Source organism: Balaenoptera musculus, chromosome 10, assembly GCF_009873245.2.
Source record: "Balaenoptera musculus isolate JJ_BM4_2016_0621 chromosome 10, mBalMus1.pri.v3, whole genome shotgun sequence".
Taxonomy (NCBI): Eukaryota; Metazoa; Chordata; class Mammalia; order Artiodactyla; family Balaenopteridae; genus Balaenoptera; species Balaenoptera musculus.
In genome coordinates, this window is record NC_045794.1 from 95,547,470 (window position 1) to 95,573,854 (window position 26,385).

The following is a 26,385-nucleotide window of genomic DNA, read 5'->3' on the forward strand; positions in this document are numbered from 1 at the left end:
GGCCGCGGGCGGCAGCCGGGTGGGTGCCAGGGATCTCTTACTCCTAGTGCCCAGCCTGGCACTGCCAGGGTGCCAGGGCCCAGGATACCCCAGTGGGTGAGGATTCAGGGATTGGTAACCTCTTGGGTGAGGTGCGGAGGGGCGGGCCCTGCCGTTGGCTGGCTGAGGAGGGGGCTAAGCAAGGCCACAGTCAGTCATCACTGAATTTGGTGGGCTGGTGCTGGGCTTCTGGCCTCTAGACATGCCCTAGTTCAGTGTGTAGCCTTGGCATGCCCCTCCCTTCTCAGTTTCTCCATCTGCTAAATGGGCCTAATAAGGCTTCTGGGGTTGTAATGAGCATTAGACGAGGCCAGGATGTCAGAGTACCTCTGTGTTGAAGTCACAACCAGCTACGTGGTTTGCAGGGCCCAGCGCAAAATGAGAATGTGGGCCCCTTGATCAAAAAGTATTAAGGATTTCAAGTTGGTGACAGCCGGGCTTTAAACCAAGCACGGGGCCCTTCTGAATGCTGCCGTGGGTGGGTGCCCAGGTGCACACCCAGGAATCCAGCCCTGGTGGAGCTCTGTCTCTGCTGTTATCTGGCTGTGTCCATCGTGTCTCTTCTCTGAGCCTCAGCTTCTCCATCTGTAAAGCAGAGAGGTTGGTGTGTGAGGGTTCTGGGTTCTCAGCTTTGTGGGGCAGTGGGTGGGGGTGCCTCTGGGCTCAGCCGTAAGTCTCGTCTCAGATGTCACTTCCTCTGGGAAGTCTGCCCTGATTCCATCCTGGCTTGCCCAGGTACGCTGGTATCTGGTCCCACGGCACCCCAACCTCTGCTTTGTAACACACATCATCCTGGCAATAATGTCTGTCTTTACGATCACTTTCACCTTTTTCCTGCAAATTTTCTTTACTTCAATGATGCAATAAATACACAACTCTAGTCTCATTGAAAAAAACCAACCAACCAACCAACAACTCACAACAATATCACAACTACACTCTAAGAAGGTTTTTTTCTCCCCACTTTTCATCTCCCCAAACTGAGGCTCAGCAAGGTTGACCAGACCTGCCCCAGGACCACCAGCTCTTTCCTAATCCTCACAGCCAGAGTGAGGCCGAGGGGCCTGAGGCTGGGCTGTCTGAGCCGTGTCCCCCTGTCGGGGGAGGCGGGTCGCAGAACGGGTGCCAAGCTTGTCCCCCGCCAAGTGCCATCTCTTTTTCTTCCGCAGGGCTCCCTGCTCAGTGCCGACATGGCCGAGAGCTCCCCACGGCCCTCCTCCCCTGCCGCAGCCCGGGCAGCCGAGCCAGGACTCACGGAGCAGCCCGGGCCCCAGAGCCCCCCTCCCTCCCCTCCAGGCCCGGAGGAGCCCCTGGACGGAGTCAATCCAGACGTCCCTCACCCAGACCTGGCTCCCGTTGCCTTCTTCTGCCTGCGACAGACCACCAGCCCCCGGAACTGGTGCATCAAGATGGTGTGTAACCCATATCCTTTGTGCGGCCTGGGTTTGTCTGGGTCCTGCCCGGGGCCCGGCTGTTCCCTCTGGTCAGGAGGCCTGAGGCCTGGACTGAGGCTTCAGGGCTCTGGTGGTGGTGAGCCAACTCACGTGCTGGGTCAGGGGACACCTTGCTCGGGCCGTGGAGCTCGGATGGATGAGGACCTGGTGTCCTGCTGATGTGAATGTTCTGGAAGTTGCGGATGACTGCAGGGGTCAGTGCAGTGTCTCACTGGCTCAGGAGGCCTTCCGGTGTGAACCTCAGGTCTGCACCGGGACTGAGGAGGAAGAGTTAAGCCAGACCCTGGCCTGTGGCCCAGCTCCCAGTGGCTGAGCCACTTGGTGGGTGGTGACTACAGGGGTGATGAGAGCCTGACGGGGAGCCCAGGGGCCTGGACCGGAGGCAGTTGACCCCAGCGCGCAGGGCGAGGCTCCACCCACCTTGCCTCCTACAGTTGTTCCTGCGTCCACCTGCTGCCTCTCGTCTGCTCGGGTCACCCCTGCTCAAGACGCTTGACTGTTTCCCATTGCCCTGCAGGAGCAGAGCAAAGTCCTAACCAGCCCCCTAAGCCCTGCCTTGCTTACCTCACTCTGCTTCCCAAGCTCTTCCAGGCCTCAGGGCCTTCTCACCTGCTCTTCCTCTTGAAATGCTTTCCTTTCCTCTTCACCTGGCCAGGTCCTTTGTTGCATCCTTCAAATCGCAGTTAAGTGCCACCTCCTCAGGGCAGCCCTCTGTGATTCCCCCTTAGCCCCTCCGTTTTATTAGCCCCTCCGTTTTAGCCAGTATGTGATTCTGAATCTAACACTTGCCTCCTCCAGGGTGCTGTCAGGTGACCAGGACACAGACCGAGCCTGTCTTGTTCATTGTGGGACCCCAGCACCCAGCACAGTGCCTGGCGCACCACGGGTGCTCCTGTAGTGTTCGCTGGGGGCGTGTTGGCAGTGTCCTCGCTGGGTCTCCAGGAGTGAATGGAGCGGAGGCTTAACCATGGGGCACTCAGGCTGGGCTTGCGGGTCTTGGGGTGGGGGGGGGGAAGGGGGATGTCATTGATCAGGTGCTGAGGGTTCCAGGATTCTTCCTTGGCCAGAAACCTCCCTCCCGCCCCTCGTCCTTGGGAGGGAGCTCAGGGAGGGGGCAGTGCTTAACGCAGTACTCCTCAATGCGGGCACGGTTGGCATTTTGGGTGTGACAGTGTTTTGTGGTCTGAGCTGTCTTGCACAGTACAGGACATTTGGTGTTCCTGGTCCCTACATATTGGCAGGTAGTGGTCCTCAATCGTTGTGACAACCAAAAATGACCCTTCGCATTTCCAGACGTTGCAGGATTCTGCTCCCCATCAAGAACCCAAAGGAACATGGGTGGACATGTAGGCGTCAGGGTCAGGCCAGCGGGAATGGCTATCAGGACCAGCAGGCCTGGGAGGGGGCAGGGCAGTGTGGGAGGTCTGCCCCAGACAGACTGTCCTGAGCGCCAGTGTCCCTGGAGCTGAGGGGCCCTGGCTCAGAGCCAGCTGCCCTTTGAAGCTTGGTGCTCCCTGACTCAGCTCCTTACCCAGCCCAGAGGTAGGCCCTGAGTCACCGCCTGACTCACTGGAGAGCCAGAAGGCTGCTGGGACCCTCCACGAGCTGGTGAGCCGGGGTGGGAAAGGTCCGCACATCCAAATGTCAGCACCACTCCCTGCCTGCCTGGCCTGGGCCTTGAACATGCACCGTCAGCAGGGCTTCAGCAGGGAGGACCCTGGGTCTGAAATGTCAAGGGGTCCGTGGTGCTGTTTGACTCATGGGTAGGTGGCGTGCGGAAAGCATTGGGAACCAGAGTGAGACAGACCCATGGGCTGGTTCTGCCTGTTGTTTGCTGTGTGACCATAAGCCAGTTCCTTAGCCTCACTGATCCCCAGTTTCTCCACCTGTCAAACGGGGGTGGTATTTACCCATTTCACAGGATTGCACTGAAGACCAAAGCAGTACATAATGCGAAAATGGATCTTTGTAAACTCGAAAAACTGCCACACATGTGGTTATCATTCTTATTACCTGTGCCCAAAAGGTGAACAGAGCCCTCACATACAGCTGAGTAAACACTGCTCGTGGTAGATTCAATAAGACATTGGGCATAAAGTGTTTAGATAGAACATAATGCCTTCAGAGGACATTGTTTCCAGGGAAAATCAGATTCTATCTCTGTGATTTAGGTACATTTGTGCCAGTTTCGCTGCTAGTACCCATGCCTTATCCGTGCAGACATTGCTAATCGATAACAGCATCCTCCAGCAGGGCACCCGTGGCAGCATGACTAATCAGTTGGAAACCTATTTTCCACCCTGGATTAGACCTTGAGAGCCTTTCTTAGGCGTGTAACTGGCTGCATGTGGGAGAAGGGCCAGTGGTGGGCTGTACTCACTCTAGTTTCCCTTCCCTAAGCTTTAGTTTTCTCATCTCTGTAATGGGACGATTAAAGATGATTAGAGATGATTCCTGCAAAGCACCCAGCCGTGTGTCCAGCACAGAGGAGGGCTCAGGAACGATAATAACAAGAGCTGGCGCTTCCTGTGCTGAACGCTTTGCCTGAAGTATCACCTTTTAACCCTTATAACCACCCCAAGAGGTAGGTGCTGTCAGAGGCTCAGAGAGGCTGAGTAACTTTTATCCAGGTTGTGCAGCCAGGATGCGGTAAAGCTGGCGTGAAATCCTCACTTTCTCTGAATCCCCAGGCTCAGCTTTTATCCAGGACACGGCTGCCCCCTGCGGAGCCTGGAGACAGGGTTCTCCCCACTCCACCGGAGCAGGGACGTTTGCTTTGCAGTCCCGGGTGGCCGGGCAAGGGTCTTCCTGGGTTCCAGTGTCTACCTTCGGCAGCCACCTCACTGTGCCCTGCCAGGGGCTGCCCCCTGGAGGAGCTCGCAGCCCCTGCCTTCCGGCATGCTCCTGGCTGCTGTCTCCCCCGCGCCAGCCAGCGCTGAGCCAGCGCTTCTGCCGTGGCGCGAACCAGCCATGCACGGTGGAAGCCGGTCGGCTGTGAAGGCTTCCTCTCTGCTGGGCAGGGGGAGGGCGCCAGCCTGGCCCGGGAGCGGGGAGCCGCCAGCTGCCAGTGACCTTGGATAAGTCACTTCCCCTCTCTTGCCCTCAGTCTCCCTGTCTGCAGGTTGGGGATACTTGGGCAGTGAAGTCAGGAGAGGCTGCCTGGGGTGCCCATTTCCCTGCCGCCTTTGTCAGGAAACATCTCAGTGGTGTCTGTGGGGACGGGGCTCCGTGTTCCTTGTTTGTGGGCTCAATCGCTCTGTGCTTTCATGGCTGTGGTCCTGGTTCTCATCTGCCGCTCTGTCCCACTTCTGTTTGCTTCTGGTCCCCTGCCGGGGGACCCTCTGCCGCTAGGATGGGGTCTGTAGGTGCTCTTGCTTTGAAGTCCACCTGGCTGAGACCCCCGCCTTGCAGACCCTCTGACCTGGGTCGTCACTGGGCAGGAAGAGGGCAGGGCCCAGGGTCTCATCACAGCCCTGCGGTGCCAAGCCTTGTGCTGTTCATTGTGAGGGTTCAGTGTGTTGGTTCTGGGGGTGAAAGGGATCTTGTTCATCCATCCTTCACTCACGCATTCATGAGCTCGGTCAACAAGCCTTTACTGAGTGTGTGCCGTGTACCAGGCACGTACAGAGGACAGCTATGGCCATTTTGGGCAGGAGAGGGTCACTCTGGCTCCCTTGGAGAGACGTCAACCAGGAGACCATCGTTAGGGGGGACCTGTGGGATGGTGACAAGGGATGATGGTGGCCCAGGGTGCTGGTGGGGCCTGGAGAGGGGGGGTCCGAGTGGAGGTGTGGCTGCTTTGGGGTTGGTGTTGGAAGGAGAGGACTTAGAGGTGACCGCCGGGACTGTGGCTTGGTTGAGTGTGAATGATGACCTGCTCCTGGCTTCTTGGCCGAGAGGCCTTTGTCTTTGCTGAGCCTCTGTTTGCTCATCTGTGAAATGGGAGCCTCTGCGACATCCCCCCCCACCCCAGTTGGGAATGTCAGGGGGTTCAGTGAGAATTCCAGGGCAAGCATTGACCGGGCAAACTGTTAAGTGCAGAGTGGCAGCTGTGTGCACACTGGAGCTGATGATGGAGCTTTCAGGCTTAGGGTGGCTCGGGTGCCCTGGCTCAGGACAAGGGTCCTGAAGGCTGGCGGGGAGCTGGGCCCCACGTCTTTGACGATGGTCTGATAAGGTTGTGGTCTGGGCTGCCAGGGAGAGTGGTGCTAGCAAGGGTGGGAATGTGCTGGCTCCTGCAGGGTCGAGGTGGGGAGAGGGCATGATGGCTGGGGAGTGAGAGGGGGAAAAACCTGAAAAGCCCTAACCATGGGGAGACAAACGGGGCCGTCACCAGCAGGAAGACCCCTCTCTCATCACCCTGCTCCCCCTGCTCTGGTCATTTAGCCCATCCCCCTGCCTCTGGCGGCTACCTCTCAGTCCTGCTGCACCAGACGGGGCCTTGGGCCTCCTGATAAGGACCTTTAGGGCCTCTGATGGCTCTTGACTATCAGGAAGTCCTCCTTAATCTCACCCCCACCCCTCCTGTCCTGAGCCCTTTCCCGGTGTCTGGGCCCTTGGGAAATCTGGCCTTGCGTTCCTCCACCTCTTCCTGTCTAAGCAGGTGGCTCCCGGGATCTCACCCCTCCTGCCCCACTGACAGCTGGTGTCACCCTCCTCTTCTTCCCTGCACAGCGGAAAGAACACCCGACCAGGAGCCTAAAGCTTAGCAACCTCGGATGAGCGCCTCTCCCCTGGACCCCCTCTCTCCTCCCCACTCGCCTTCACCCTCAGGGTGTCCTGGGGCTCCCAGTATGGAAGCGTTTTGTCGTTTGTCAGGTACTGTTTCCTCCCTCCCTGCCTGCCTTCTTCCGTTTGTTTGCTTATTCATTCCTCACTCAAACACCTTCAGCGGCTCTCTGTCACCCCCAGAATAGTTTCACTCAGCCTGGATTCAGGGCCTTCCATGATCCACCTCATTGGCCTCCAGCTGCCTTTCTGCTATTTCCCTTCACGCACTCTGCTCTGAAGCCCAAACAAGCTGCTGCTGTTTCCTGACACCCCTGCTTCCCTGACTTTGCTTCTGCTGGGTCTGCCCCCACAATGCCCTCTCCCCCATCTCCATGGTGCCAAGTCCTGCCAGCCCCACCAGTCCCAACTTCCTGGCTGCCACCTATAGGAAGTTTTCCTGGATCTCAGCTTTTTCCTCTCTAGGCTCCCTCAGCCTTTTATCAGTCCTTCCCTATCTTAGTTTCCTCCTGCCTCAGGGAATTGTTTGTTGCTGGCCTTGTCTCCTCCTCCAGGCGTGAGGCCCCAGAGGGCTGGACCTGTGGCTCTCACTTTACTCTGTGCCTCCAACGCGCAGGCCTGGCACGGATGGGCTTGCTCATCACTTTCCGGTTTACAAAGTACTTTCCCACTCGCCATGACCTCTCAGATACTCTCAGTTCCTCCCATGCAGTGGCAGGGCTGGGAGTGTGCTAACTCCCCATTCTACAGCTGGGGAGACTGAGGCCAAGGAAGGGAGCGTGAACTGCCCGAGGTCACATGTTGAGTAGTCGGCAAAGCCAGGGCAGACCGGAGCCCAGGACTCTCAGGCCAGGGCCTGCTCGCAGCCAGGGAAGGGGTTCTTTCGGAGAAGGTGTCCCCTCCTCCTTCAGCCCTGGCCCAAGCGGAATGCCCAGACGGACGGCAAGTGTTGCTGGAAGAAGCAACACATGTCTGGGAAATTGTCCGTTTCCCTCCATCTGGTGTAGAGAAGGTTGTTTTTCTCAGAACTAAAAGTCAGCATCAAGTTGTGCCCTGGGGATGTTCATGGTGGTCACAGTGGATGCTGCATGCTCATTGGTCAGCAGGGTAGACTGGACGGCCAGGTAGAGGAGCCTGGCTGGGCCAGGGAGAGCCTGACTCACAGGGCAATCTCAGGTACTGTCACCTGGAGATTTATATATAAAGAGAGCTACAGGGGGCTTCCCTGGTGGCGCAGTGGTTAAGAATCCGCCTGCCAGTGCACGGGACATGGGTTCGAGCCCTGGTCCGGGAAGATTCCACATGCCGCGGAGCAACTAAGCCCGTGAGCCACAACTACTGAGCCTGCGTGCCACAACTACTGAAGCCTGCGAGCCTAGAGCCCGTGCTCCGCAACAAGAGAAGCCACTGCAATGAGAACCTCATGCACGGCAACGAAGAGTAGCACCCCCTCGCCGCAACTAGAGAAAGCCTGTGAGCAGCAAGAAAGACCCAACGCAGCCAAAAAAAAAAAAAAAAGGAAAAGAGAGCTACAGGTGCAGAAGCTGCCCCTGACCCAGCCTGGGAGCATTGGTGAAGCCTACCTGGAGGGGGGACATTTTGCCTGGGTCTTGCTGCATGAGTAGGAGTTTTCCAGGAGAACAGTTGAGGGATGGTATTTTAGGCAGAGGGAATAGTGTAGAGAACAGTGAGGAGTTTAGTGTGGCTGTAACAGTGTGAGGCAGGGGCTGGATAGCAGGGTATGAAGTGTCAGGTTAGAGCTTGCTCTCCATCTCGTGGGCACTGGGGAGCCATTGAAGGGGGTCCAGCAGGGATAGGACATGAGTAATTTCATTTATTAGAACGGTCCCTCCTGGAGCAGAATGGAGGATGCTTGAGGGAGAGAGAGTAAGGTCTGCAGACCAAGCAGGAGGCACCTATAATGAAGATTGATTGATTGATTGATTGATTGATTGACTGATTGATTCAACAAGTGTTTATCGAAGCCCAGCGTCAGTAGTGTTGGACACTGTTCCAGACTTGAGCGGAGGTGCCCCCAGGGCTGTTCAGCCATGTTGGGTGGGACCACGGTGTACCAGGCCTGGAACCCCGCAGTGACCCCTAGGAGTCCCCAGCTTGTTGGGGGAGGCAGAGGCGCACCCGAATCATACTCCAGTGAAGAAAAATGGGGTAAAGACCGGGCAGAGGGACCCTGAGGGGCTGAGGGCACCAGGAGGCTGCAGCGGTCAGCCCGTCCTGACCCGGGATGCAGCAGGAGCCGTTGGTGGAGGAAGAGCAGGGCAGGAGAGACTTTGATGGGAAGTGGGCGGAGGCGCATGGCGTCCCAGTTGAGGAAACAGCCTGGTCAAAGGCTCCAAGCCAAGCTGGGGTCACCAGGGCTGCTGATTATAGCCTGGGGTGTGGGTGGGGAGAAGACAGGAGTGGAGGCTGAGCGTGCAAGGACGTTCGGGGTCCAGCTTCTGGAAGGCTGTGCTGGAGCGGGCGCTGCGTCCCCTAAGGGCCTCCTGTGCGCTGGGTGCAGCTCAGCGCCCCCCTCGAGATCGCCCGTTTGCTAGTCGAGGCCACCTCGTGCGGGCCACCCAGGCTGGCGGTGGCGGAGGCGGGTTGGGGGGCGGCCTGTGTGCTGGCCCTGTGAAGCCCGAGAGCCCAGACCAGGGGAAGTCTCCTTGTGACCGATGCACAGCAGGAGGATTAGAAAGAGGGCTGGCTGATGAAGAGTCAGCCCCCTCCTGGGGCATTTAAAACGTGATTGGATTTTTACTCGTCCGTCCTGCCTGGGCTGCAGCTTCGTGTCAGAGGCCAACTTTGACCTGTCGCCTCCCTCAGACCGCGTCATGGTCCTGTGGGGAGACAAATGGCCCTGTTTGTTTCCCTTGGAGAGAAATCGATATGTCTTTTTAATCAGCCAGAGTGTCTTCCTGCTCCTCTCCCTCCGGCTCTCCTATAGGGCTGCCTTCCACATTTCCGCCCCCAGCTGCCCTGTGGAGTTGTGCTCTGCTCCCCCGTCTCCCTCGTCTCTCCCCAAGTTCAAATCCTGACACGGGTGCTTACTGCTGTGTGATACTGAGCAAACAACTGGACCTCTCTGGGTGCCGGTTTCCATCTGGCTCATCTAGATGAGAAAGCAGGAGGAGAAGGCTCGGCTGGTGGTGAGGTGCTGTATGAATGTGGAGGCGCTGGGCTGGGGAGAGAGGCTGAGCCCACGTGCAAGCCCTGTGACCTCAGGCCGGTCGCTCCTCCTGTCTGCGTCTCACTTTTCTCATCCCTAAAATTGTTGGTGAGGGAAGGTTGAGCTGTATCAACTGTGATTTTTCAGTCGGGAGTGATTTTTCCCTCGGGCCACATTTGGCAATGTCTGGAGATGCTTTTGGCTGTCACAGCTTGGGGAGGGTGTGCTACTGATTTCCAGTGGATAAAGGTCAAACATCCTACAACGCACAGGACAGCCTCCCACAGCAAAGAATTATCCAGCCCCAAATGTCAATAATGCTGAGGCTCAGAAGCGCTGGCCTAGGTGGTCCCTGAGATCTCCTGAAGCTCTGAGAAAGAACGGAGTTGAGAGTCTTGTGAGGAGAAGGGCTGGGACTGAGGGTGGGAATCACTCAAAGAGGAGTCGAGGACGGTGCTGAGTCCCAACCGGAAGGGTTTCCTGTGGTCCCGTAGACTTGGGTTTGAGTCCTGGAGCTGCCATTTACTAGAGAGTCACATTCCCAATCACCCTCCCATATGCCCACCCATCCATCTGTCCCCCATTCACCCATGCACCCACCCACCCATCTCCCCACCCGCCTTTCTTTACTTCATCCATCCATCCATCCACCCACCAACCCACTCATCCATCCATCCATCTACCCACCCACCCATCCATCTACCCACCCACTCATCCATCCATCCACCCACCCGCTCATCCATCCATCCACCCATCCATGCATCCATCTTTTCATCTCTGCATCCATTTATCTGCCTACCCACCCACCTATCCACCCAACCCTTACAACCGTGCATTCATTCACCCAACTTCCCAACTATCTACCCATTCAATCATCCATTCATCCAACTACCCAAAGGCCCCACCCCCTCCCTCCTACCTACCCATCTGTCAATCCATTCACCCATTCATCCATTCACTTGTTTGGCAGATGCTGAATCCCCAGCTCAAACCTGTGTTGGGCACCATCACTCTCTCTTTGTACTATTTACTTACAAGACCTTTTGTACCTGACTTACTCTCCTCACCTTCTGCTAGATTGTGAGCTCCTTGAGGACAGGTGTCATGTTCCATTAATGCCTGTCTCTGATTTAGCTTTGACCCTCAGCCCTGCCCATAGTAGGTGTGCAGCAAAGCCTTCAATGAGGTGCATCCTAGTAAACAAGGTTGGAGGTGGAGGTTATATGGACAGAGACGAGGCCGGCCCAGAGCCCTCACATGAAGGAATGGCGAGCCAAGGAATTTGGAAATTCTCTGGAAGGCAGCGGAGCCACGGAAGGCTTTTGGTTTTGGAGGAACCCTCAGGCTGCTGCGTGGAGGATGTGGCAGAGGAGGCAGGGCTGGAGGGGGAGGCTGTTCACGGGCTTAGGGGTGAGACAGTGCAGCCTGCCTGGGGCAGTGGGGTGCCGAGGAGCGGGTGGGCTCTGAAGGGCTCTAGTCTGGACGACTTGCAGGATTGGTGGTGGTTGGGATCCTTGTTCATGGGGGTGGGAAGTTCAGGGGAGAATTTGGTGGGCTGGGGAGAGGAGGACCTATCCCGTCTTGGATCTGATGAATTTGAGGTTCCCAGAGACGTCCCAGAGCAGTGTCCGGGAGGCCAGTTCAGCAGGGAGTGAGCCTGTGGCTGGACCAGACAGGACCTGGTCAGCCCAGGGACGGTTGTCAAGGCTCTGGGAGAGGGTGTGGGGTCAGGAGATGGAGAAGGGAGATCGGGGACTGGGGAGCCTGAGAAGGGGCAGCACTCAAGGGGTGGAGTCCCCGAAGCAGGAAAGGCATCTGCCCAGGGGCTTGTGGTGTCCCCAGCGCCCTGGAGGAGAAAGTTTGTAGAACAAGGGTCTTAAACTAAGGTTCATGAACTTAGATGGGGACAAGTTGCATGTTTGTTTTCCCTGACTTCTGACTGAAATGGAGCATTTCTATCTATTATGAATGGAGGCAACCAAGCACGGTGGGGTTACTGGCAGTTCCTGCGACTGTCACCAGTAGCGGTCACCGATATTTAATATTTCCGTGCCACATGGTCGTTGTAGAGCTCTCGGAATGTCATTGACATTCATCCCTGCTTCCCAGGCAGACGGTATCAGACCCGCCCCAGCTCTGGTTATTCGTTGTGTTGATAACGAAACACACCCCCATCACAAATTTGTTTTTCTAAAAAATATTTTGACAACTATTTTAACAGAGCTGGCTTCCTTCCTTTCTAATACTAAGCATTCTTTTAAGAACAATTTTGCACTTAAAAACATTATTCTGAGAAAGGGCTCATGAGCTTCCCCAGGGAGAGAGTGGGTCGGCCGTGGCCAGTGCTGCTGCCTGGGGGGTGTGGAGGATGGTGTGCACGCGAGTTACCGCGTGTACTTGCGGGAGGGGCTGTGGGGCTCCATGGGAATGCACGCGTGAACGTGTGTACGTGGGTGATCAGGGGCAGGCAGGGGAGATGTGTGGTGGGGACAGGCCCCCAGGAGGCTGAGGGAGATTGTCATCACCCTCTGTCCAGCCCTCACCTTCTCCGTCTGTGTCTCCACGGAGTGTTTGCTTATGGTTTCTGGAGGGCAGGGACCATGTCTTCTTTATTTGGGGTTCCCGGAGCCACTGTGGGCCAGACAGAGGGAACCCTCAGTGAAGAGGGGCTGAATATATGAATAGTAAGTGATGGATGTTAAAAAGGAGAGGAGGGGGAGTTCAGGGTGGGGAGGGAGGCTGCAGATCCCTCTGGTGTAGAAGTCCCTCCTTAGCCTCCTTGATGCCTCCAGGTGACGGGGACCTCACTCCCTCCTGAGGCTGCAGATGCCCCTGAGCTGCCGCTCCAGGTGGGCCTCTGGGCACAGAGAGGGTCGGATATGCTCTGTCCTTGGAGAGCACAGCCTGGTTGGGGGCCGGAGGCCAGGACAGACCACACCGTTGTCAGGGGGACGTCCAAGGTGCTGGGAGGGCCTAGGGGAAGTATCCACACCCACTGCCTAGGACTCCAGGGGGCTCCCCTGCAGTGCACCTTCTTTGTGGATGGGCTCCTGAGGCTGGGACAACTCACAGACAGTGGGACCCTGGCCCCCCAGGGGCCTTCCCTGCCCTTCTCTTCAGCGATGGCTGAGGTGTGACGTCTGGAGAGTGTACTTGGCTGGAGCTTCTTTCCTGTGGACCATCCGCCCCGGGTTTTCTTCCAAGCTGACGGCCCCAGTTCCCTCACCATTGCCTCCCCCACTCCAGCTGTCTGCACTGGGCACGGAGGCCTGCTGGGCATCTGGGAATCAGAGACTGGCCAAATTCAATGAGTTGTCAAATTACAGGGGCTCTAAGAAGTGGGCTGGGGGGCAGGGACAAGGAAGGGAGAGCTCGCTCCTTCTAAGGGATCTCAGCCCACTGAGGCTCCATAGCTTATAACCAGAACCAATCAGCCTGGGCAGGGCCGTGTGTCATGTGGGGAGCTCCCTGTTGCTAGAGGCATGTAAGTAGAGAGAGGCCTAGGACCATCTGCCCAGCGGGTCTCTTCACTTTGTGGAACAATTTTCTGTCTCAGCTCAACAACTGTGACACCTTGGGCAAGTCCTGCAGTCTCTGGACCTTCATTTTCATATCTGTTAAGTGGGTGTGATGATGTCTGCCATGCCTGTCTCCCAAGGCTGCCGTGGGTTTGGAGAGAACAAATCTTTAAACAAAGAAAGATGGAATGGTGTGAGGTTCAAATCTGGTTCTGTCCCTTGTTGTGGCCTTGGGCAAGTCTGTGAAACAAGGATGGCACCCTTCTCTTGCAGGGTTGTGGTGAAGGTGCCCTAGGGGTCCATCACAGCTGGTGCCCCAGCGGGTGCTTGTGTTTTTTTAATTGTTGCATTTTATTTTTCCTTATAGCTGTGATTCTTTATCATTTTTTTTGTTACACTTCTTTTTTTTAAAAATTTATTTATTTAATTTATTTTTGGTTGCGTTGGGTTCCACATTGCCGCGCGTGGGCTCTCCCTAGTTGCAGTGAGCGGGGGCCCCTCTTTGTTGCGGTGCACGGGCTTCTCACCGTGGCGGCTCCCACGCACTGTGGAGCACGGGCTCCAGGTGCGCAGGCTTCAGTAGTTGTGGCACGCGGACTCAGTAGTTGTGGCTCGCGGGCTCCAGAGCGCAGGCTCAGTAGTTGTGGCACACAGGCCTAGTTGCTCCGCGGCACGCGGGATCCTCCTGGACCAGGGCTCGAACCCGTGTCCCCTGCATTGGCAGGCAGATTCCTAACCACTGCGCCACCAGGGAAGCCCTGTTACACTTTTTATTGGGATAAAGTGTGCTTGCAGTAGAGCTCACAAGTCTTAATGTCCAGCTCAAGGCATTTTTCCATTTTTCTACACACACTCCTGTGACCCCAGTCAGGCCAAGAAGAACATCTCCAGCCCCGCAAGCTCCCTCACCCCCACCTGCGATGGACTCTCCCCCAGAGTCACCGCCGTTCTGACCTCCTTCCCTATTGGTTTGCTTTGCCTGGGTTTTCACTTCGTGTAATTGGATTCGGACACTCTTTGCTCTTTCGCATCTGGCTCCTGTTGCCAGCGTTATGCCTGGCAGCTCCATCCATGCTGCTGCAGTAGTTTGTTCTTTTTCATCACTGGGTAGTATTCCATCGAAAGGATGTACCACAGAGTTTCTCAGCCTTGGCACAGTTGACATTTTGGGCTGGATAATTCTTTGCAGTGGGGCCGCCCTGTGCATTGTAGGGTTTTGAGCAGTGTCCCTGGTCTCCACCCACCGGGTGCCAAGAGCACACTTCAAACCCCAGTTGTGACAACCAAACATGTCTCCAGACATGGCCACATGTCCACTGGGGGCCAAAATCATCCCCAGCTGAAATCTCCTGCCCGACTTATTCTCCTGTTGATGGACACTTGGGTTGTTCCCAGGTTGGGGCTGTTAAGAATCGCACGTGCCTTTTTGTGGACTTATTTGGGCATTTCTCTGGGGTATGGACCGAGGAGTGGCACAGCTGGATCTTAGCACAGGCTTATGTTTGTTTTAATAAATGCTTCCAAGCAGCTTTCCAGAGTGGTTGCTGCTCATAAAGATAAGTCGAATGAATGAATGAATGAGCGAATGGATATCCTCTTTAAAGCCCAGGACCTGGAGCATAGCTGACATTCAAAATGGTAACCACTTTTACGACGTGGCCTCACACCACAGCGGGTCGTGGAACACGGAAGCACTCTGGACATCTCCCGGGCAGGAGTGAGCCTGGTTCATCTCAGTACACTGATGCACAGGCCAGGTATACAGCAGGTGCTCCATGGATGCTTGTGAACCTGGCCTTGGAGGATCAAAGAGCTGGCCCAAGAACAGGGATCTGGAACCTCAGGCCCTGGTCTATGAAGGGCCGAGGCCTGCGTGCCCATCCTTGGACTCCCTGGGGACGTATATGGGAGGGACCCTGTATAGGGGCTGGCCCACTTTCCCTGCCTCCCTGGTCCAGGAGGATGCAGCTCCCAGCCCCCTTCCTCCACTTGATTTATTTAGACAACTGAGGTGCACCCTGGGAAATGGATCTGATTTCAGATTTGACAAAAATTAAAACAAACTTGGCTGCCCCAGCCAAACCCAGCACTCCCACCCCCCGCCCACCTTCCCAGAGCCCCCCAAATTACAGAAACCATGACTGTCAGCTGGGCCTACAGGATGGAGGGCGGTGGTTGCCATGGTAACTGTGCAGGCCTTGGCTCTGGCTCCTGGAGAGGGAGGCTGCCCTGAGGGGCCTGCTGGGGCTTTGGACACTGCCCAGCTGGTCATTTCTGCTCTTTGGGAAGTGGCAGGTTTGAGGGGGCCCCTGGCATTGTGGCTCCCCTGGTGACCCTGTCCTCCCAGATCACACCTCGGCCTTCTTAAGACAGCAGCCAGGCATGGGGTGGAGATGGTACTGATCTAGCTCGGCTCTTACTGGGGGCCTTGAGGCCAGCACCCTCTCCTCACTGGCTTCCCCTCCTGCCAGCTCCTGTGCACAGGTCCTTCCTTCCCAGCCACGGCGGGGGTGGACTATCCCCCTTCTTGACCCCGCACTGCTGACCCAGGCCCAATCGGGAGGAGCCAATGTGGGCGAGAAGGGAAAAGCAAATATTCCACAGAGCCCATGCCAGTCCAGGCCCTGTGCCTGGGGCCAGAGAGCATGTGGCCGAGAACAGGGGGTTTGGAGTCAACAGAAGCAGGTTCAAATCCTGCCCTTGCCACATACCAGCCATGTGACCCTGGGTGGCTGTGGCTGGAGCCCTGGAGCCAGCACTGGTGCCTCAGTTTCCTTATCTGTAAAATGGGGATAACAATAGTACCTGCCAGCTGGGGGGAGTTGGCTGAAGTTGCAGGGCGACTCTTCACGCTGCCAGGCCTGAATTGATTGATTGTATTTAAAGGCTGTGAGCGAACGTTCAGCGCTTGGAAGACAGCCATTGTCTAAAGGGTTTGTGATGGAATCTCTTATTCTTACTCAAGGTCATGTTAAGTAATCAGCACATAACAGCAGCCTGGGATTTTTCAGTCCTTTGCTGGTGAGGTGGCTTTTTTTTCCCCCCAAAGCCAAAGAATGGGAAACTCTGGACCCTGTTATAGAAGAGGTTGACAAGGACCGGGGCTTCCCCTGTTGCACACAGATTACAGACCCCGCTCCTCAGTCCATGGCTACGCGGGCTCTGTGTTCTGGGGCCCCGGGAATAGGGCCTGGACTGGCATGTAAGGTTTAAATGAGATAATACATGCTGTTTGATTAGAAAGCTCCTTGGCAGACAAACACTCAAGAACACTTGAGGTGTGTTTGCCATTGTTACCATTATCGCTGTTGTTAACCTGGTGCCGGGCACACAGCAGGCGCTCAGTAGGTGTGCATTAATTCACTGCTGGGCTCTGAGGCCCCAGTTCTGAGGGCCATAGGCACTGAGAGCAGAGCAGGGGAGCAGAGCAGGGGGTGCGGGGAGATGGGCCAGCTCCTAAGGCGGGGCTGGCAGGAGGTGGGGCTGAGATGGGGGCAGGAGTGGAGCTGGGAGGTGGGGTGGTGACCTGTGCCTAGTAGCTGCTACACACACAGAGCCTGGACGTTTGGGGACATGTGGGGTTTTGGTAGGGTTTGGAATCCAGCCGTGGGTCACAGACCCCTGTGGGCGGGGAGTCTCTCGTCAGAGGGTCACTTCTGATCCAGGCTCGCCGTGTTGCTGGGATGCTCTCTGCCCCTGTGTCCCCTCTGTGCAGTGGGGGATGGGATCAGGGGCTCTCTGAGGACCTGGGGTTGTTCTGTGACAAAGGTCACCCAGAGAGGGATGCAAGTCTGGGCGATGAAGTGGGTAAGGGGGCAGGATCCTAACTGCAGAGCCTCAGGTGCCGGACGGGGGCCCTGAGCCTCTCTGTGGGAGGTAACGCAGGGCCGTTGACAAGCCGCTGACCTCGTGGAGCTGGCACTCAGACCCCTGCCTGCCCTGTTCCCCAGAAATCCCTTACCACCCTCTCTGGGCCTCTGTCCTCCCTCACATTGTCCCAGAACCCGGGAGCTTTGCCTGATGGCTTTTGGAGCTCCTCAGTGCTTGTGACTAATGATGGCAACATTGGGCGTTGGGCCAGGCCACCAAGTTGCTCAGCCCGCGACCTTTACTCCCTCTGACGTTCTCCGATCCCGCACCATGTGGTCTGGTTTAACTTCAAGGAGGGCTGGTGCTTTTGATCCCCAAGCCAGTGGGGAGCGTGTCAGGAACCACGGGCAGCGATGCCAGCTCTGGCCTGACTTCTGAGTCTCATGGGCTCCTGGAAAGGGCCCAGGCTGTGCCATCTGGGATTTCCCCCAGCGCCTCGGGGCAGGGCTGAGACTGTCCATCTCTGAGTGTCTGAAGCTGAGCAATCTAGAGGTGAAAGCCGTTCCATCTGCCCCTTCGAGGGATGAGCCACAGAGGCACCCCCGTGGTGGCGGCGCCCGCACCCACTAAGTCAGACCCACTCACGGACTGTGTGACCTTGGACAGGTCACTCCAGCTCTCCAGACCGTTTCTCCACCTGCCCCCAGTGGGCTGTGATGAGCGTTAGGGCCATACCCCTAGGGGCTTGGCATGCAGTAGTCGTGATTACTGCCAAGTTCATGACTGTGATATGAGCTAGACCAGGTGGGTGGGGAGCACTTCCGGAGAGGATGCTGAGCCACCACTATGTGAGTGGGGGAAGGTGCTTCAAGGGAAGCTTCAAGAAGAGGTGACAGGGCTTCCCTGGTGGCGCAGTGGTTGAGAGTCTGCCTGCCAATGCAGGGGACACGGGTTCGGGCCCTGGTCTGGGAAGATCCCACATGCCGCGGAGCAACTGGGCCCGTGAGCCACAACTACTGAGCCTGCGCGTCTGGAGCCTGTGCTCCGCAACGGGAGAGGCCGCGATAGTGAGAGGCCTGCGCACCGCAATGAAGAGTGGCCCCCGCTCGCTGCAACTAGGGAAAGCCCTCGCACAGAAACGAAGACCCAACACAGCCATAAATAAATAAATAAATAAATAAAAATTAAAAAAAAAAAAAAAAAGAAGAGGTGCCAAATGACCTGGGCTGTCACCTGAAGGATGAGTAAGAGTTTGCCTAGGAAAGATGGTAGAAGAAAATACATGCAAAGCGTATGCTTGGGGACAGCAAGAAGTTCAATGCGTGCAAAGGCTGGTGGGAGGTAAGGCCAGAAGAGTTCAGTGAGGTCAGAATGTAGGAGGCCTTGAGTGTCAGGCCAGGGAAGGTGATGGGGAGCCATGGAAGGTTTTTGAACAGGGGAGAGGTATCATCAGAGTTGTGCTTCAGCCAGATTAATCTGGCAGTGATGAAATAGCTTGGGGGCAAGAAAAGCAGGCTCTGGTTTTGTATCCCAGCTCTGCCTTTTCCCAGCTGGGGTCCTTGGACAAATTGTGTTCCCTTTTGTGACTCAGTTTCCTCACTTGTAAATGGGGCTTATAACAGTGCTGGAGGATTAAATGAGATAACACTTGCAAAGAGCTCGGATAGTGTTGGCCACACAGCAAGTGCCTGGGGATTGTGTGCAGGGCAGATTGGAGGGGCAGAGACCAGAGCTGGAGGCTATCGGGGAGGCTGTGCAGGGTCCAGGTGAGAGATGCTGAGGATGGGCTGAGGCCTCGGGGGGGGGGGGTGGTGAAGACACAGGCAGAGATGGGCCCTCCGTTACAGAGGAGAGCAGGCCTGGTGTGGGTCTCAGCACCGGTGCTCTCCAGCTGTGTGACCTAGGAGAGGCCCCTTGTTTCTCTAAGCCTCAGTTTTCCTCATCTGTAAAATGGGCCTGCTGACCTCCACTGCTCAGGGCCTTGGTGAGGAAGAAGTGGGAGTGCCAGGCTCCTGGGAGACACCTGCCAAGTGCACTTTGAACATGAAACCGGCGGGAAGGGCAGAGGGAGCAGAAGAGGTGGCTGGAAGGAGAGCGAGCACAACAGGCAGGGGGGAAAGGCAAGGGGGTGGGGGACGTTCGCTGGTAATTAGAACGTTTGAACTTCAAAAAACTTAATTAATGATGAAGCTGCTGCTGGAGCGATGCTCAGGCTAGAAGGGGGCCCTGGCAGCGACTGAAGTTAATTACAGGCTGTGGCAGGAGAGTGACAGAGGTTTGGGGGGGCAGGAAGGAGCAGGGCTGGGGCGAGGAGGGTCTGAGGGGAAGGCGGGAGGGAAGGCAGCATCCCAAGTTGAGCAAGGGCCCGGGATGGGAAGGAGTTCGTTGCCAAGGAAACCAGGTCAGTCTTCCATCAGGCAAGAGGTACTCCCCGCCCCCTGCGCTGGATGGGGTCTGGCTAAGGGTCTGGCCTCCATAGCTACATCTGAGCTCAGGGCAAGGGCTTTGAAATTGAGGGGCCAGGGCTTTCATTTGAGGACCCTCAAGAATCCTTGGGTGTCAGAGTGGGCAGTGCCTAGAGAGATTTACTTAATCACAACAGACATTTACTGAACTCCTCCTAGGCGCCTGTCCCTGTCAGGGCTGTGAATGTAATCCCCCGTCCCCCTGGAATGTCGGTTCTAGTTGTGGATAAAGACCATGAGCATGTCAGCAAGATAACTTGTGAATGACCCAGGCCCTCAGGTCCCTTCGAGCTCTGGCCCCCCTGGTTCTAGGACTCTAGGTGGCTTGGGAGGGGTGGGCTGAACATCAGTCGGCTGTGTTCTAAGACTGGGCAGGAACCAGTCAGGAAGCAGGAGGGTGTTAGTGAGGAGAGTGGCCTGGCTTGGGGAGCCCACTCATCTGGGCCCAAGCAGTGCCCCTGAGGCCCTGCCCAAGGCTGGTGGCTGCAGGAGACCTTCTGCCTGGACAGGCCCGAGGAGGCTGAGCCCCGCCCCGCCTGGTGCAGGGACCGGGGAGGGCCTAGGCACAGACGTGCCTGAGTCTGGTCACGAGTTGTAACGCAGCCACAGGAGAGGAGAGAAGGGCAGGGTGTCCAGCCAATCTCAGCCACGCTGGGCGGGCCCTCTGCAGGCTTCAGCTCCAGGGGTTGGACAGAGTTGGAGGGGCCGTGGGTTGCGGAGACAAAGGGTGGTCAGAGAAGGGTGGCAAAGACAGTCAGAGGGAGGTGGTGGTCAGAGACAGAGCGGCTGGGGTAGTCCGGAGATGGCCCGCCAGCTGGGCCTCTGGGGACCTCTCCCTTTCTGGGTCTGAGGGGAACTCTCAGGCTGGGGCAAGGCGGTGGGGCGTCCTGGCAGGCAGTGGCTTGGTGGGGTTTGGGTTCCCTGGTGGATTTGGCATGTGTGGCCCTGTCTGTTGTGAGAGGGGTAGGCTGGCTCCAAGGTCTCCAAGGTCTTTGAAAATGTGGGGAGTGACCCATCAGGGGAGGCACCTGGAGGGCAATGGGGTGGCCCTGTGTTTGTGGTGGGTGGCGCACCACGGTCCCCCAGCTGTTTCGTCCTTGACTTGGCGCGCACGTGGTTTGAATGCATCAGCATGCTGGTGATCCTGCTGAACTGCGTGACACTTGGCATGTACCAGCCGTGCGACGACGTGGACTGCCTGTCAGACCGCTGCCAGATCCTACAGGTGAGGCCGGCTGTCATGCCCCGCCCCTCCTGCCATGCCCCGCCCATTCTTGCCATGCCCCGCCCCACCCTGCCCAGCCACATCTTCACCACCTGGCCTGCCCTCTCTCTTGTCCTCTTCTTCCTCACTCCCAGCTGGTCTTACCCGTTTCCCTTCCACCCTCTCTATCTCGAGGTCTCTGCCCTAGTCCACACCCCCTTTATCTCCCACCACCAGCTTCCTCCTGTTCTCCCCACCCCTACCCCCCATCCAGTAAAGCACAGGTGACCGGACACTCCCTGCAGAAAGCCTGCCCTTTGCTCCCAGTGCTCATGGAATAAAGGCCCAGCTCCATAACTCTGTCTATACCTTTAGGAGTGGCCTCCTGGACCTCTCTTGTTCTCATCTCACCGAGGTTCCAGATGGAGGCCTGACGTTTGGTCCCTGTGGCACATGTACACCCATAGTGCAGGGTGTTAGGTTTATACCCATTTTACAGATGTGGAAACATCGAATTCTGTCCCCCTGAGAAAGTCAGATTCCTCCTGGGAGGAATTGCCCTCTGCTTCCTGTGTTCCCACAGGACTCAGTGGTTCCCAAGCAGCCCAAGGCCTCAGGTTCCCTTGGGGCACTAGTTAAAGATCCAGACCCCTGACCCATCCCAAACCTGCAGAATTAGAATCTCTGGGGTGGGTCTGGGGTCCAAGTGGGTAACATGCTCCTCAGTGAGCCCCAGGGCCCTGGGTAGAGGTAGAACCACTTAGCCTCAGTGGGTACTAGGCTGGCTTCCCTACCAGGTGGTGAGTTTACCGAGCACTCACCTCTGTGTCCCCAACACCCAGTCTATGTGCTGCCCACAGAAGGGGCTCAGCACCCATTTGTTGAATTGACTGTAGCCCTCATTGATCCTGGGAAGAGGAATTCCACCCAGGCCCCATCCTCAGGAAATACACACTCACCTGAGCCCATGACTAGGGACATACTTGGGGCCTCCTTTCTGGGTGGAAGAAGGCAGCACTGAGACCTGTGCCCACTGGGGGTGTCAGGCCTGTTTTGAGAAAGCTCCTTCCATGTAGGCTTTGGAGTCAGATAGACCTGAGTGTCATTTCTGGTCTGCCATTCACTGCTGTGTGACCTGTGGCAAGTCGCTTAAACAGTCTGAGCTCCAGTTTCCTCATCTGTAAAATGGGAGCATTCATGGGGTCATTGTGAGAATTGAAGAGGTCAGGTGTCTAGCCCAGTGCATGGCGATTATCAGGGAGATCCCCTTTGCCCCACTCCCATCTGGGTCCCTTGTCTTTACGCTTGCTTTTAGGGAATAAAGAGTGGGCTGGATGACCCTGGGCAAGCTCATTCCCCGTTCTGGGCCTCAGTCTCCTCATCTGTGAAATGACTCCATTGGACAAGGATCTCTGAGGTTCTCTCCCTGCCTAGGATAAGAAGTTTCCAGGTCTTTCCCTGGCCCCTCGTGTCCGTGCCCATGTTCCCACCTCACACCGTGGCTCTGAGCCTGGGTCCTGCTCCAGAACCTCATGCTGTCCCTTGCTTCTTGCCTTCCTCCTGCCCCTGCAGGTCTTTGATGACTTCATCTTTGTCTTCTTTGCCATGGAAATGGTGCTCAAGATGGTGGCCCTGGGCATTTTTGGCAAGAAGTGCTACCTTGGGGACACATGGAACCGACTGGATTTCTTCATTGTCATGGCAGGGTAGGTAGACCGTATCAGACAGGTCCTAGCCTCTGGTACATGCCAGACATCATTTGAATAATCCCTGGGGCTTCTTGGTAATATTGAAGAAGCTGTGTGGTATCGTCTGGGTCCTTCCTGGACGCCTGCAAAGGAAGGAATTATGTCCCTTCCCTGAATGGCCTGGACAGACAGACATTCATACCTCCCCATTCGGGTAAATCGTGTGTCTTCCTGCACTGTCAGCTGATACTGGGTCTGTTTTATACTAACTATGACCTTGAGAAAGCCACTTAACCTCTCTAAGCCTCAGTTTCCTCATCTGTGAAATGGAGATAATTTAACGAATAGTAGCTACATCAAAGTGAACACCCAATAAATGTTAGCTATTATTATATAAAATATTTATTTGTTTATTTGGCTGTGCACACGGGAGCTCCGTTGCTGTGTGTGGGATCTTTAGTTGTGGCATGCGGGATCTAGTTCCCTGACCAGGGATCGAACCTGGGCCCCCTGCACTGGGAGCATGGAGTCTTAACCACTGGACCACCAGGGAAATCCCAGCTATTATTATTATTATCAATCTAGATCACTCGGCAAGTCAGAGATCCAGCACAGACTCAAGTACTGTCTGACTCCAAACTGTGGTTATTTCTGCCAAGACTTAATCTACAGTCAGAGAGAGGCCAGGTGACAACTCAGCTTGTTTGGAGCATTTTGGACTCTGCTCTGTGCCTTGTCCTTGCTTTCCTGGGTCATACCAGGCTGGTGGCCCATTCACACATTCATCCAACAGCCAGGGGTTGACTGAGCTCCTACTAAGTGTCAGCGCTGTCCTTGATGTGGGGTGTGGAGGATGGCAAATCCAGACATAGGCCTTGTCCTTCCCAACTACCGTCTGGAAAGAGGCATCTAGCAGCCACATGGGTGAACGTGCCCCACGCTGAGACCAGAGCTCTGGGGAAGTGTTATGATTTTCTGAGAGCGTTTCTGGGCCAGGCTGGGGGCTTGGGAGCTTGAGGACTTGCCTGAGGAGGTGACACACACACAAGAGCTGAAGGACGAGCAGGTGTTAACCATGCCCAGTAATGGTCAATATGGCAGAGGTGAGAGCGGGGGGAGACAAAAAGGCTGGAGGCCCACGAGTGTGTGTGTGAGTGTATACACGTGTCAGTATCTGTGAGAGCATGTACATTTGCATATGTGTGCGTGCCAGCATACGTGTGTGATGCCCTTGAGAAGGGGCAGGGAGGGTGACCAGGCACAAGGCTGAGATGGGGAGTTGGTATCCCCAAATATATGCTGAATTCCACAGATGAGTCCTGAAGGGCAGTGGTTCGCTCACTGGTGTTCTTTAAAATGTGGCAGCTCTTCTGAGTATCCTTCCCTAAGAGCTGTATTCAGTTTCACAACCACATTATCAGTGATGATTTAGACCAAACTAGAAGTTAATGCTGGGGTCCCTATGCTGGGAGCTGTGTCACCCCTTTGTCAAATTCTCCATTCTCATTCTCATTTCGGTTTGGCTGGAGGACATCCTTAAGTAGATTTTTTAAAAAAGAAAAGGTGCTTGGATAGTGTCATTTTTCAGTCTTGCCTGTCTGAACATATATTCCTTTGATCTTTGTGGGTGAAGGGCAGTTTTTGTCTGTACTGTTCTAGAGTCATAGTTTTTCTCCCTCAGAACCCTGCCCATGATACCAGCCAAATCGACACCATAGTACTGCAGCTGAGGCCACTATAGATCTGGATCTTTTTTCTTGGGAGACAGCCTGCTTTTTCCTTGCTAGAAGCTTGTAGGTTTTCTCCTCACCTTCAGAATTCAGAGATTTCACAAGGGCAGGTGTAAGTGAAGAACTGCTCCCTGGGGGGCCTTTTGGAACTCAAGACTCATGTATTCCTTCAAGTCAGAAAAAAAATCTTCTGTATCTTCTTTGGTGATTGCCCATTCTTCTCTGCTCTCTCCTGGAATTCCCAGTAAGTGGTTATTTCCCTCCTCTATTCTCTGCATTTTTCCTCATTTCTCTCACAGATTTCATCTGTACTTGGAGAGAATTCCTTGACTTGGCCTTCTGAATCACTAACGATGTCCTTTTCTCTATTTACCGCCCCTAATGGAAGCGTTCCTCTCCTCTGTGTCTTTTTAATTCCCAGGATCGCTTCTGGCTCTTGAATTTATTTTTCAGAGCAGCTTATTTTTATGGACGCATTATTCACTCGTATCTCTTTGTAGATACAAATCAGCCTTCTTAAAAGTCCTTTCCTGATCCTGAAGTCAAAGTGTAATTTCCAAAAAGTTAAAAAAAAATTACCCTCACACAAATCTTAGAAGGAAAATGTATCAGATTTATTCAACTCATTAATGGGGAACAAGCAGGATGGTAATCAGCAGAATTAGGAAGACAGGCACTGGAGAAAAAATGTGGGGATAAGAGGCAGTTAGAATCAAAGCTGGTTAACAGCCTTATAAGGTCATAAAACATAACCTTTGGGGTTATCTTTTATATTGGGCAGAAATCACTTACATGTTTGATAGAATTCACCTGTGAAGCCATCTGGTCCTGGACTTTTGCTTGTTGGAAGATTTTTAATCACAGTTTCAATTTCATTACTTGTGGTTGGTCTGTTCATATTTTCTATTTCTTCCTGGTTCAGTCTTGGAAGTTATACCTTTCTAAGAATTTGTCTGTTCCTTCCAGGTTGTCCATTTTATTGGCACAGAGTTGCTTGTAGTAGTCTCTTAGGATGCTTTGTATTTCTGCGGTGTCTGTTGTAACTTCTCCTTTTTCATTTCTGATTTTATTGATTTGAGTCCTCTCCCTCTTTTTCTTGATGAGTCTGGCTAATGGCTTATCAATTTTGTTTATCTTCTCAAAGAACCAGCTTTTAGTTTTATTGATCTTTGCTATTGCTTTCTTTGTTTCTATTTCATTTATTTCTGCTCTGATCTTTATGATTTCTTTCCTTATGCTAACTTTGGGTTTTGTTTGTTCTTCTTTCTCTAGTTCCTTTAGGTGTAAGGTTAGATTGTTTATTTAAGATTTTTCTTGTTTCTTGAGGTAGGCTTGTATAGCTATAAAACTCCCTCTTAGAACTGCTTTTGCTGCATCCCATAGGTTTTGGATCCTCGTGTTTTCATTGTCATTTGTCTCTAGGTATTTTTTGATTTCCTCTTTGATTTCTTCAGTGATCTCTTGCTTATTTAGTAACGTATTGTTTAGCCTCCATGTGTTTGTGTTTTTTACGTTTTTTTCCTGTAATTCATTTCTGATCTCATAGCGTTGTGGTCAGAAAAGATGCTTGATATAATTTCAATTTTCTTAAATTTACTGAGGCTTGATTTGTGACCCAAGATGTGACCTATCCTGGAGAATGTTTGTGCGGGCTTGAGAAGAAAGTGTAATCTGCTGTTTTTGGATGGAATGTCCCGTAAATATCAATTAAGTCTATCTGGTCTACTGTGTCATTTAAAGCTTCTGTTTCCTTATTTATTTTCATTTTGGATGATCTGTCCATTGGTTTAAGTGAGGTGTTAAGGTCCCCCACTATTATTGTGTTACTGTCGATTTCCTGTTTTATAACTGTTAGCAGTTGCCTTATATATTGAGGTGCTCCTATGTTGGGTGCATATATATTTATAATTGTTATATCTTCTTCTTGGATTGAGCCCTTGATCATTATGTAGTGTCCTTCCTTGTCTCTTGTAACATTCTTTATTTTAAAGTCTATTTTATCTGATATGAGTATAGCTACTCCAGCTTTCTTTTGATTTCCATTTGCATGGAATATCTTTTTCCATCCCCTCACTTTCAGTCTGTATGTGTCCCTAGGTCTGAAGTGGGTCTCTTGTAGACAGCATATATATGGGTCTTGTTTTTGTATCCATTCAGCAAGCCTGTGTCTTTTGGTTGGAGCATTTAATCCATTCACGTTTAAGGTAATTATTGATATGTATGTTCCTATGACCATTTTCTTAATTGTTTTGTGTTTGTTTTTGTAGGTCCTTTTCTTCTCTTGTGTTTCCCACTTAGAGAAGTTCCTTTAGCATTTGTTGTAGAGCTGGTTTGGTGGTGCTGAATTCTCTTAGCTTTTGCTTGTCTGTAAAGCTGTTGATTTCTCCATCGAATCTGAATGAGATCCTTGCCAGGTAGAGTAATCTTGGCTGTAGGTTCTTCCCTTTCATCACTTTAAGTATATCATGCCACTCCCTTCTGGCTTGTAGAGTTTCTGCTGAGAAATCAGGTGTTAACCTTATGGGAGTTCCCTTGTATGTTATTTGTCATTTTTCCCTTGCTGCTTTCAATACTTTGTCT

General features: G+C 54.2%; 1 protein-coding gene and 1 non-coding gene across 2 annotated transcripts in view; one reads left to right on the forward strand and one right to left on the reverse strand.

Annotated features, from left to right (window-relative positions):
* The first annotated feature begins 1,229 nt into the window (after positions 1–1,229).
* CACNA1I (calcium voltage-gated channel subunit alpha1 I) overlaps positions 1,230–26,385 on the forward strand; it is a 104,639-nt gene continuing 79,483 nt past the window's right edge. The window contains 3 exon segments of the mRNA XM_036866773.1: positions 1,230–1,462; positions 20,297–20,408; positions 21,960–22,093. Coding sequence (XP_036722668.1) covers positions 1,230–1,462; positions 20,297–20,408; positions 21,960–22,093 — 479 coding nt within the window.
* TRNAW-CCA lies at positions 22,556–22,628 on the reverse strand. The gene has a single exon. It is a non-coding gene; the product is annotated as a tRNA-Trp (tRNA).